This window comes from Saccopteryx leptura, chromosome 8 (assembly GCF_036850995.1).
Source record: "Saccopteryx leptura isolate mSacLep1 chromosome 8, mSacLep1_pri_phased_curated, whole genome shotgun sequence".
NCBI lineage: Eukaryota > Metazoa > Chordata > Mammalia > Chiroptera > Emballonuridae > Saccopteryx > Saccopteryx leptura.
The window spans coordinates 54,244,990-54,257,003 of NC_089510.1; the positions used below are offsets into that span (position 1 = coordinate 54,244,990).

Here is a 12,014-nt window from a genome sequence, read left to right on the forward strand (position 1 = left end):
GGACCGAAGAACAGGGAGCAGAGGGATGTCAGTCGGGGAAGCCAAACCCCAGGGCGCACGGAGGGACAGAGAGACAGAAGGAGGAAAACACTGGCCCAGATGGCAGGGGAGCTCTGGGTCCCCCTTTCCTGGGAGGGGCCCAGGAACGCGATGCCCACCCGGAGACCCCAGCCCAGCACAGAGCACAGCAGTGTCTGGGGCAGAGCCCGGGGCGGCCTGAGCTTCCTGTGGCCCCAAAGTGACAGGACAGAGAGGCCCAGCTTCCCTGAAAAGGGCCTGGGAGCTGGCTGAGCAGCGGACCTGTTGGGCCTGATGTAAGGACAGTGTCACCCGGGACACCGCAGTGGAAAGCTGTCTGATGAGGACGATGTCTCAGCAGGTGCCAGGTGCCCACACCTGCTCTGTGGGCCTGCCTCCCTCCCGTGTCACCACCCTGCACTGTCCCCTGCGCTCAGCAGCCTGCCAGGGGGCCGTGTGGGGCGGGCCCTGAGAGGACTGTTTAATGAGACCTGCTGTCCCTGTTTACCTAGTCACTTTGTTTTCTCCCTCACTTGAATAGATACTTGAAGTAGAGAGATTCGTGAGTTAAAAGACAAGAAACATAAAATTATGGTTTTTGCATATTTGAATGGATGGCCTAAAGATTCTTATTCACATCAGAGAATCTGCTCAGGGAAAAACGGCCAAGTCCTCTGTCCCTTCTGTCCCTTGTCCTTTCTTCTCTCCTCGCCTCTGCCCCCCTGCTGCCCTCTGACTTCCCCAGAGCCCCGAGCCTCCTCCCGGGCTACACCGTCTCTCCCACATCTCCCCTGTAAAACCTCAGTCCATCTCGTAGGGGAATGTCCCCCACTGAAACCAGGCCTCATCTGTGGCTCACGCCTGAAGGCGCCGCTCAGAGCCGGGGCTGGGCAGGCGGGAAAGCCAAGCCTCCCGCTCGCCTGGGGCCTCTGACCGCCCCCTCATCCCCGGAGACTCACACAGGGCGTCACCCACGCGACCCTAAGTTGACTGTGTGTTTTTCTTTCACTGTAAGTTTTCTAAAATACTGTTTTATGGTCCAGGCCGGGACATGAATGCCAACCAGCACACGCGTCAGCTCACACAGATGTCCCAGTGCCACAGGACTGGCTGGCTGGGCAGGGAAGCAGGTGGGGACTAAGGCCCAGGGCAGCTCATGTCCCCCATGGAAAGGAGTCTTTAAAGTATTGAATCTTTGTGCCACAGATCAGGACATTTGTGTCAGTTGTCATAATCCCTCATTTAAAAAAACTCATTCCTTGAACTGACCATGGAGTTTTGGTAAATGTGCATGTGTCAAAGGTTGCTCCCGTGACAGGGAGAGAAGGGGAGGGGGGGGGGAGGCCTCTCACACTTCCTCAGTCCGCAGAGGGACTTCACTTTACCACAGCGAGATGTGTGCCCTCAAGGTGGACACTTGATGACCGCTGATCACACGCCTGAGCTCTGGGTCAGAAAACAGCCGGCTTTTCCAGGACGAGAGGAAAGCATCAAACCCAAGAAGGGAACCCTGAGCTAGGGCTCACTGCCACCCCTAACTCCAAGTGCGACTGACCTCGAGTTCCCCCTTGTGAGTGGGGAGTCCCTTCCCCGAATACCGCGTGGGGCTGTTGGGAGGGTCGGGCCACAGGAGCGGGGCTGCTTTTAGTCTCGGGTTTGGCTTTCGGCGCAGGTAGGACCAACGAAGCTTTATTTGCTGAACCTCCCAGCGTATTTCTGAGGTTGAACTGAGATGATAAATGATACCTGGCTGCCTTGATGAACAGGTCCAGACTCTCGTATGTTCCCTGTTTACAGATTTACACGTGCGCATTCTGAGAAGGGGTCTGCAGTGTTCACCAGAATGCCGAAAGGATCCCGACACAGAAAGGTTAAGTGCTCCTAGCTGAGGTCATTGGGGATTAGAACCCCATGGCTACTACAAATTAGGTCTTGCCTTTTTACACCGAGAATTTGAGGCCACTTAAAATGAAGACATTACATAGCAGAACATCTGTCGGAGGATCAGAAAGCATGTGTGGAGGCAAGGTGGGGGGAGAGGCAGGGTGGAGGGAGAGGCAGGGTGAGGATGGGGGAGGCAGGGGGACGGGGGAGGCAGGGGGAGGGGGGAGGCAGGGGGAGGATGAGGCAGGGGGAGGATGAGGCAGGGGGAAGATGAGGCAGGGGGAGGATGAGGCAGGGGGAAGGGGGAGGCAGGGGGAAGATGAGGCAGGGGGAAGATGAGGCAGGGGGAGGGGGGAGGCCGGGGAGGGGGAGGTAGGGGGAAGATGAGGCAGGGGGAAGGGGGAGGCAGGGGGAGGGGGGAGGCCGGGGGAAGATGAGGCAGGGGGAAGGGGGAGGCAGGGGGAAGATGAGGCAGGGGGAAGGGGGAGGCAGGGGGAGGGGGGAGGCCGGGGAGGGGGAGGTAGGGGGAAGATGAGGCAGGGGGAAGGGGGAGGCAGGGGGAGGGGGGAGGCCGGGGGAAGATGAGGCAGGGGGAAGATGAGGCAGGGGGAAGGGGGAGGCAGGGGGAAGATGAGGCAGGGGGAAGGGGGAGGCAGGGGGAGGGGGGAGGCCGGGGGAAGATGAGGCAGGGGGAAGATGAGGCAGGGGGAGGATGAGGCAGGGGGAAGATGAGGCAGGGGGAGGGGGGAGGCCGGGGAGGGGGAGGCAGGGGGAAGATGAGGCAGGGGGAAGGGGGAGGCAGGGGGAAGATGAGGCAGGGGGAAGATGAGGCAGGGGGAAGGGGGAGGCAGGGGGAGGGAGGAGGCCGGGGAGGGGGGAGGCCGGGGGAAGATGAGGCAGGGGGAGGAGGGAGGCAGGGGGAGGAGGGAGGCAGGGGGAGGATGAGGCAGGGGGAGGATGAGGCAGGGGAGGGGGAGGCAGGGGAGGGGGGAGGCAGGGGGAGGATGAGGCAGGGGGAGGGGGGAGGCAGGGGAGGAGGGAGGCAGGGGGAGGAGGGAGGCAGGGGGAGGAGGGAGGCAGGGGGAAGGGGGAGGCAGGGGGAAGATGAGGCAGGGGGAGGGGGGAGGCAGGGGGAGGGGGGAGGCAGGGGGAGGAGGGAGGCAGGGGGAAGGGGGAGGCAGGGGGAAGATGAGGCAGGGGGAAGATGAGGCAGGGGGAAGATGAGGCAGGGGGAAGATGAGGCAGGGGAGGAGGGAGGCAGGGGGAGGATGAGGCAGGGGGAGGATGAGGCAGGGGGAGGATGAGGCAGGGGAGGGGGGAGGCAGGGGGTGGGGGGAGGCAGGGGAGGGGGGAGGCAGGGGGAGGATGAGGCAGGGGGAGGATGAGGCAGGGGGAGGGGGGAGGCAGGGGGAGTGGGGAGGCAGGGGGAGGAGGGAGGCAGGGGGAAGGGGGAGGCAGGGGGAAGATGAGGCAGGGGGAAGGGGGAGGCAGGGGGAAGGGGGAGGCAGGGGAGGGGGGAGGCTGGGGAGGGGGGAGGCAGGGGGAAGATGAGGCAGGGGGAGGGGGGTAGCAGGGGGAGGGGGGAGGCAGGGGGAGGGGGTTAGCAGGCAGGGTTTGGTGGAAAGAACAAGAATCCTAGTAAGAACTGGAGGTAGTTTACATTTTTGTCACATTTTTTCCCCAGTTTCCTGACAATCAAGATACCCAGACAGGCCAGATTATAAAGGTCCCCTTGTGTGACAAAATTAAGCATCAGAACTTTCTGGCATTACACTCCAAGAGAAATAAAGGGACATGGAGAATTCTCACTGTGACACACCACCCAACCCATCTTGGAGACAGCTCTATCCAGTGGTGGGACTCAGCTGGTTTGCACCAGTTCAGCAGAACTGATACCTAATTTCTGGTTATATTCAGTGAACAGGTTGTTAAAATGGCACTTATAATCAGGGTTATCTCTAAGGTGGGCACCTGGGCAGCTGCCCAATGCGGAAATCACAAGTTTATATATTCCTTACTCTTCTTTAATGTTCATCTGCGCCACAGCACCTTGGGCGAGGACAAGTCTTTGGGCACAGCTCCCTCTAACTAGCACCACCCCCTGCTCCACCTTCCCTCGTTCATCTCCCCGAGGGTCCGAAGTTCTGAACGGAACCCTGTCCTAAGAAGCCTGCAGTTCCTAAGCTGGGAGGGGAGGTGGGGACAGAGGCAGGAGGGGGACCTACTAGCCCCCTCAGTTTTCCGACCTGAGAGGGGCCGGAACTCGCAGGCATGCTGAGAGCCACGCGAAAGCCAGGCTCCCCGGGGCAGAGGACCGGCCCTGTGCGCACACGCCATCTGCAATCCCAGTGCGGGCTCCACACATCCACGCAGGACTCCACGGGCGCCTCAGCCACGGGCCCAACACCTACCTCTTCCTCAGTCTCATCCAAGCTGCCGCCATCGTCCTCCGCGTCCCCGCCGCCCTCTCGGCCAGTCACCAAGCCCTGCTGGCGCTGAGGGCAGCGGACTGCCCTTCTCAGAAGCGAGCAGGAGCCGGGCAGCTCAAAGTCCTCTACAGAGGGAGGAGCGCCCCAGTTAACAGGTGCCACTGGGACAGAGAATAAGACCTCCTCTCCTCTTCCCTCATCTCCCCATCTGTTAGCTGTTACCTGAAATTCATCCCGAGAATTTCATGATAATCAACCACAAGCTTTGATCCTAATTAAGCAAATAAAACACGTCTTCCCAGAAGAGGTGGCTGTTATTTTAGTTTGACTAAGCACACTAGTCAACCAAGCTAAATGAGTCTCCAGTACTTATGAGAATGACACTATAACCCTAATTTGGTTATAATTACATACAAATGCTTAGACAAAAAGACTGAGAAATCAGACACAAGAAAGGTCAAGAACAGTTACCTCTAGACAGAATGGTTATAAAAGACTTTTTTACTTTCTATGTAATCTATTTTCCATGTATTACTTTGACAATTCAAAAGGTGTCTAAAACCGATACAAGTTAAGTACCACGTGGAAATCTGTTTATCAACGCAGACTGATTACCAAGGTAAATAGCGCCCCCTTCTCTCCAAGGACAACCGCAGCGCTAATCATCTTTCCAGATCACTAATCATCTTTTCCAGGCATTGCCAGGTGCTCCTTTCAGAGCCACTGCAGCCACACAATGGCAACACCCCTGCGTTAGAAGGCTCGTCCCCAACTGTGCCCCCACAGCCCAGTAAGGACCGAAAGGGCAGTGTCAGCCCCGGGTTTGAGCTTTCCAGCCTGCCTTTAGCTCCTGCTCCATTATTTATATTAATTGTGGGGTGAGGGGGGGAGGGGTAGGAGGGCATGGCCAAATCGCCTAAGGAGAAGGAAAGGAATCACACAGTATCTGGTCGGAATCTCAGTAATCAGGTTGCCAAACAGCTTGTCCCAAGAGCTTCCAGCAGGGGGCAGCAGGGCACTGTGAGTGGCTGGCGCTATCAGCAGCCATCTGGAGTCACAGATGAAATACCCCTAACTTCTACATCAGGTGGGAGCCAGGAGCAAATCATCCTTCGCTGCAGGCTCTCAAGAAAGCTGTGCCTGCACAGAGCCGCCCAACAGAAAATGAGACTCCAACAAGCTAATGGCTCGTCTCCAGGAAATCAAAATTAAACAGAAGAGAAATCCAACGTTTCTTCCAAAATCCCATTTTTCTCAATTTAGAAAGTCCCAAAACCACCATTTATCTATTTCATATATGTATTACGTTTGGCTGTATTCCAAAAAGTATTTAAGGAGCTTCACTGAGCTGCAGGGTCCTGAATCGCACAGGACAGGGGAAACCAAGTCCCCAGGCGCGGGCCCTATTTACTGATAAACACCTGTCTCAGTGGTTACCAGAATGAAGTAAGGGGAATTCAGTCCCAGGCAGAAAACAGACAAATCTGGAATGAAAGCCCCAGTAGCCTCAAAGTGATGCCAAAGCAGGAACAGGAACTGATCAGTGACAAGAGACTCCAGGCAGGAAGCAGGGAGGATGAGGCGGCCCTGGGGCCGCAGACCTGGGTCCTTAGTGCCGGGTTGTCACGAGTTAGCCTCCTGACGCCACTCTCTGGCAGTCAGTTTCCTCTCCTATAAAGAGGGGATAAGATCAAACAACTTGTGGGGCTCCTTCCATCTCAGATATGGGAACCCAAGGGACTTCAGGGCTGAAATGGGCTTTGGGCCTGGTTGGGACATGGGAGTTTGGCTGGGGAAGGCATTGCAATAACGTTCTTGATGGTAATGTGTAAGAAGTGATTTTTGTATGGAAACCATATCTGCACAATCTAGTTCTGACCTCAGTGTCTGGGAACTGGGGAGGGAGGCCAGAGGGGTGGTTGTGACAGTTTCTAGCCTAAACTCTTTCTTTAAGTGAAAGTCAGGGGAGCCCAAAGGGTTCAGCTCTCCCCGGAGCCCCCCTGGGTGCCCTGAGCCCCTCATGCAGCGTGTTTGAAAAGCCTGGGTCAAGTGTACAAACATCTCAGTCCCAGCCGAGGGACCATGCGAGACCACTTCTGAAAGGAACACATATGTCGTAGAGTCTCAGGCAAACACAAAATAGTTTGGTTTTAATCTTTACTTTCAATCCCAAACAATCTCCCTCCTTTTCATTACAAAACTTCTAAACAAACACGGACAGAAGAGGAAACCGACATTGGCAAACTCTGTGCCTTCAACAGGCGCCTCAGTAATTCCATCACCAACACCCATGAGCAAGGCATGGCACCAGGCAGGCAGTGCCTGGGAATCAGAACTGCACCAAATGCACGCTCTTCTCATTTCATATAAAACTGATCAACACACAAAAAGACAGACTGTGCGTCGATTTTACACATTCTGACACTCCCAAGAGCCTTCTCCTCTGGCAAGACTGGAGGGCCAGCTCTCCTGGAAGGGAGAGGCAGCCCAGCCTCTAAGTTCACCGACAGGACCAGCTGGATGTGCCGGGGAAGGCCCAGGGCACCAAGCTCCCCGGCCTTTCCCGGGCTCGGAGGGGTGGTCGCCCAGCCTGGCTCTGGCGCAGCAGCCCGGGGGACCGGCTGGTGCCTTCCTGCACAGGCAATGGGCTCCTGTCTCAGGCTCACCACAGGGTCTCTGTGCTTGTCTATCTAGGGGGCCGTGATCGAGTCAAGCAGCTGTTCAAAGCGTGTCAGTTTCTGACGGTATCATTCACCCCCTCCAGGACTCCGAGGAGAAGGAGCCGTCAGTCCACTGTGCCATTGTAGGACTTGCTGAATTTGTTGAAGGTGAAATCCACGGTGTGTGTGGAGATGGGCTTTCTGTACAGAGGGTTTGATGCCTACAGAACACAGAAGGCAGGAGGACATGTGTTAGTTGATTCGTGCCAACACCCACTCCCTTGGTCAGTACCCGGGAAGGAGCAGGCGGAGCACATGGGGGGGGGGGGTGCCAGCCTCGTGCCCGGGTGCGGGCCGCCTCTAGCTCGCCGGGTGCGGGAAGGCCCCTCCCTCATCTGAGCTCTCCCTCTCCACCATGACGGCTGCCAGATGGTCTCTGCAGTCCCTCCCAACTCTACCAGGAACTAACGGGATTCAGGCGAGAAACTCCCTGATTCTGCGTCCAGTGCTTTGGGAACGTGTGGCTTGCTTGGGGAGACAAGACTTACACGCATGGACACGGTCACACACTGTGAGAACCTGAGGGCCTTTGCTGGGTCTGCTGTCTCTCTGAGACCATTCAGACTCTGGCCGCTGCAGCTGTGCCGAGCACCTCTGCCCGGGTCTCCCGAGCCGAGTCTGGTGCGCGGCTCTGTGCAGGGCGGCCCTGCTCTTCGCCATCCAGGACTGAGCACATCTCTCTTCTTTTGTTTGGGTTTTAAATGCCAAAGACACTAGCGAGCCTTTATCACTGGCTTTGACTCAACCGAACTTTTTTTTTTTAATTTAAATTTAATTTTTTTTCCTGAAGTGAGAAGCAGGGAGGCAGAGACACAGACTCCCACATGCACCCAATAGGGATCCACCCGGCATGCCCACCAGGGGGCGATGCTCTGCCCATCTGGGGCGTTGCTCCATTGCAACCAGAACCATTCTAGTGCCTGAGGCAGAGGCCATAGAGCCATCCTCAGCGCCCGGGCCAACTTTGCTCCAATGGAGCCTTGGCTGCGGGAGAGGAAGAGAGAGATAGAAAGAAAGGAGAGGGGGAAAGGTGGAGAAGCAGATGAGAGATTCTCCTGTGTGCCCTGACTGGGAATAGAACCCGGGACTTTCACACGCCAGGCTGACACTTGACCACTGAGCCAACCGGCCAAGGCCGACTCAGCCAGACTTCTAACCTTGGCATTTCTTTCTACCCCAACTTCTCCGTGGCTTACCATTTCATAGCGGGCCCTGGATTGCTCACTCTGGAACTTCGCAAACTCTCTCCGGTCGTGGATGGTGACGAGAAGCTTCCACAAGGCCAGCAGCACGATCCCAATCAGGAGGATACTGCCGACCACGGCCAGGAGGATGGTCATGGCATTGGGGGCCGTTCCACACTCTGGAGGGGACAGGAGGCACGGTGAGCAAGGGCACCAGCATCAGTGCGCCCCTCCCACCCCAACCTCAGGCCTAACTAAGATGAAAGGCAAGTGTCTCTCCCAAAAGTCATCCCTCTATTTTCTCTAGAGCCTCACTGCTTCTGGGAGACCTGGGCGGGCGGGCAGTTTCCTTCTACGCACGTGACGTGAAAGAGTCAGAGAGGGATGGCAACGGTTCCAAGGCCACACAGCAAATCTATGGCCAAGTCCAGACAAGAACCTTGGTGGCTGCTCTGCCTCCTCCCACTGCCATGTGGGGGCTCCACCCACCCAGCTAACAGCACCCCCACTCAGCCAGGCCCAGTGTGCAGTGCAGGATTCTGGACCACGCCTCACTCCACGTAAATGGTTTCAGGTGCAGACCGGGCAGGCAGGAGGCATCATGAGGCCGCTCCCATAAGGGCGGGGCTGGGCTGTGGGCCAGCCAACATTCGTAAGTGCTTCGTGTGTGCCCTTTGGAGCAGATGTGCTTGTTTTCAAAGACTCCAAGGACAGTGCCAGGAAACACAGCTTCATTCTTACAGGCATGCACCCTGGGCTGGTACCGCCACCCCTGCCTCTGCCCAGGGAAGAGACATTATGTGGTTTGGCCCAATTTGGAAAAATAGTTTGCAAGGCTGTGAATTATAGAGAGCACATATTTTTCTGTTCCCCCACCCTCTCTCCAGAGAAGACTAAAAGGGGTCACACTAGAAACACTAATTACTCCGAGGCAAAAGGTCCCTGGGCACGAAGCATGCAGAACAGTCTGTGACCGGATCAGAGCTGGATGTCCTCAGTGGCCCCGAGAGCCCAGCGGCCCCGCCGCACACAGGGACACTCCACCTGGCGCTCCACCGGTCCTTCCTGGACTCCCCACTGGGAAGTGCAGTGCTGGACAGGGCTGGGGGTCCACCCCGATGCTCCCTGTCGCAAGCCCTGGCCTGCTCGGGCCTCATCGTCCCGCCCCGCCCTGCGTGCTCCCCGCAGAGCCCAGAAGCTCCCAGGATAGTCCCGCCCCGCCCTGCGTGCTCCCCGCAGAGCCCAGAAGCTCCCAGGATCGTCCCGCCCCGCCCTGCGTGCTCCCCGCAGAGCCCAGAAGCTCCCAGGATCGTCCCGCCCCGCCCTGCGTGCTCCCCGCAGAGCCCAGAAGCTCCCAGGATCGTCCCGCCCCGCCCTGCGTGCTCCCCGCAGAGCCCAGAAGCTCCCAGGATCGGCTGTTAGCCCGGCGGGTTAGGTGCGCTCTGTGCTTGCTCTCACCCTGTGGGTTCTCTCCTCCAGGACGGGACACTACCTAGATCCACCTCCAACACCTGTGCCCCAGGGCTAATCCCAGCAACAGGGCCCCGATATACAACCATCTTCCTTCTAAACTCGAGGAGTCAGGCAGGGGTGGCTTAGAGTCCAGTCTTTATAAGGAAGTGACCCTCCTCTCTCTAAAGCAGGGGTCGGGAACCTATGGCTCGCGAGCCAGATGTGGCTCTTTTGATGGCTGCATCTGGCTCGCAGACAAATCTTTAATTAAAAAAAAAACAATAATGTTAAAAATATAAAACATTCTCAGGTATTACAATCCATTCATTTTCTACCGCCCATGTTTATGATTGCGGGTGGCTGGAGCCAATCACGGCTGTCCTCCGGGACAACACCAAATTTTTATTGGATAATGCATAAAGTACACGGGTCGTCGTATGGCTCTCATGGAATTACATTTTAAAACGTGGCGTTCATGGCTCTCTCAGCCAAAAAGGTTCCCGACCCCTGCTCTAAAGTCTGGTAAGGGCAGAGGAAAGAGTGGGGGACCCCTAGAGCAGAGAAAGGTCTCAGGAGCCGAGCCCCCTGGGGAAGGGGACAAGTGGCCCTCACCCACCTGGCTCCCTGAGGACCGTCAGGTTGGCCTTCCCGCTGGGCAGCTCCGTGTAGGCGAACAGCATGACACAGTCCTTGGCCGTCTTGTAGAAGCAAAGCACAGCCTCCTGGTCGTCTTTCACTGGAATGAAACCCGGCAGGAACGTCCCGAGTGTGTTCCCGTGCCACCCGGAACCGCCAACAGACAGGGCGAGGGGCCCAGGACCCACAGGAGGAAGGGGGTGCAGAGAGGGCTACAGGGGAGGCTGGGCCTTTAAAAATAAATTCCGGTTTCCCACATGGGGGACGCAGGCCCAGGAGCTGCGTGTGGTTTGCTCTGGACACGTGGATCCCCTCAGACGTGAGGGGCCCCTGCGGGAAGCAAGGGAGGACCTGCACACCTCCCAAGTATGTGCTGGGGACGTGGACAGAAGGAGGCCCCGACGGCCGGCGCAGGGAGCTGCTGCGGAACGGGAGGGACGGAGAAGGGGAGAGCCACCCCGATGCCCGCTGGGGCCTGCGCCCACCTGGCCCAGGGCTGGTTGCAGAGGTCAAGCATTGGAAGCGTTCTTGGGGTGTAACACCAAAGAGACCCCAAAGGTGATGAGGCTATTTGGCTAACAGGCTGGTACCCACAGTGCTGCCTGAACCCCAAGACAAACTGAGTCAGTGCTGGAGGCCAGGGCCCAGCTGGACACTGATGGCCTCGCTCCTGTAGTAAGAAGCCCCTTCCACAAGCTGCCTCGACTCCTCCCTGACCCCCTGGCGGTTACCCAAGGTGAGGGTCTCAGGCCCCTGACCAGACATCATCTGTATTCCAAGGCTCCCCGGGGCAAAGAGCCACAGGGCGTGGCAGTGAGGACGGGAGGGGCTGGGAAGGGCAGTCGGCCTTGGCCTGGAAGGCGTGCGGGCTCTTGTCGTGACGTGACGAGACAGACGAGATGCGCTCGTCAGCTCTGGCCTTTGAGAGCCTGTCGGACAGGGGAGTGTCCCCTGGAACCAGATCAATCAGCGTGGCTTTCAAACATGAAGGCCGAGATATTCACCTCAGCCCCAATCATAAGCATGGTCTGCGTGAGTGTGACTGTGTGCGAGTGTGTACGTGTGTGAATGAAAAAGGCTAGGAGAAGGAAGGGAACAGGTCAGTGGTGAAGGCAAACAGAAACCTCTGTGAAGCGACCATGTCATCTGACAGGGACAGTGGCAGCTGGGGGGTGGCCGGGGCGCTGCTCCCAGGAAACCCCTCAGTGGGCTGCGGGGAGGCACAGTCCTGTTTTACTGACTGTGTGTGCCTAGTTAGGGGGCAACGCCCAGATCTGCAGGCGGAAACTGCTGTTCTGCCTTAATGTCCAGATGGAGACGGGGGCATGAACACGGCGTGAGGAAGGGACTCAGTGAGCGCCCAGGCCCCGCCCGCCAGGTCCGGCACAAGCCCTGGCATACAGTTGGTGCTCAATGAATGTGTCGGCTGCACATGTGACTGGATAGACAGGCAGTCCCCAGGTTATGAACGAGAGAGATCCTGCAGGTTTGTTCTTAAGTTGAATTTGCAGGTAAGCTGGAACAGGTACATTTACCTATTAAACGCAACTTAGATGTTTGTCTTAACATTTATTTTTTCCTTTCTGTGCATATAAATACTTAAACATTTTCAAACCTACAGAACCTATCCCGTTCATAACCAGGGGACTGCCTGTACTCAAGAGCCACGGTGTGGCCAGAGGGACCCGTCC

The 12,014-nt window shown here is 57.3% G+C and overlaps 1 protein-coding gene across 1 annotated transcript in view; it reads right to left on the reverse strand.

Annotated features, from left to right (window-relative positions):
• Window positions 1-6,453: 6,453 nt before the first annotated feature.
• ITGB5 (integrin subunit beta 5) overlaps window positions 6,454-12,014 on the reverse strand; it is a 145,819-nt gene continuing 140,258 nt past the window's right edge. Inside the window, exons 13-15 of the mRNA XM_066347889.1 lie at window positions 10,304-10,423; window positions 8,248-8,414; window positions 6,454-7,212 (exon numbers count right to left, since the gene is read on the reverse strand). Coding sequence (XP_066203986.1) covers window positions 7,117-7,212; window positions 8,248-8,414; window positions 10,304-10,423 — 383 coding nt within the window. The 3' untranslated portion in view covers window positions 6,454-7,116. The remainder of the gene's footprint in view (window positions 7,213-8,247; window positions 8,415-10,303; window positions 10,424-12,014) is intronic.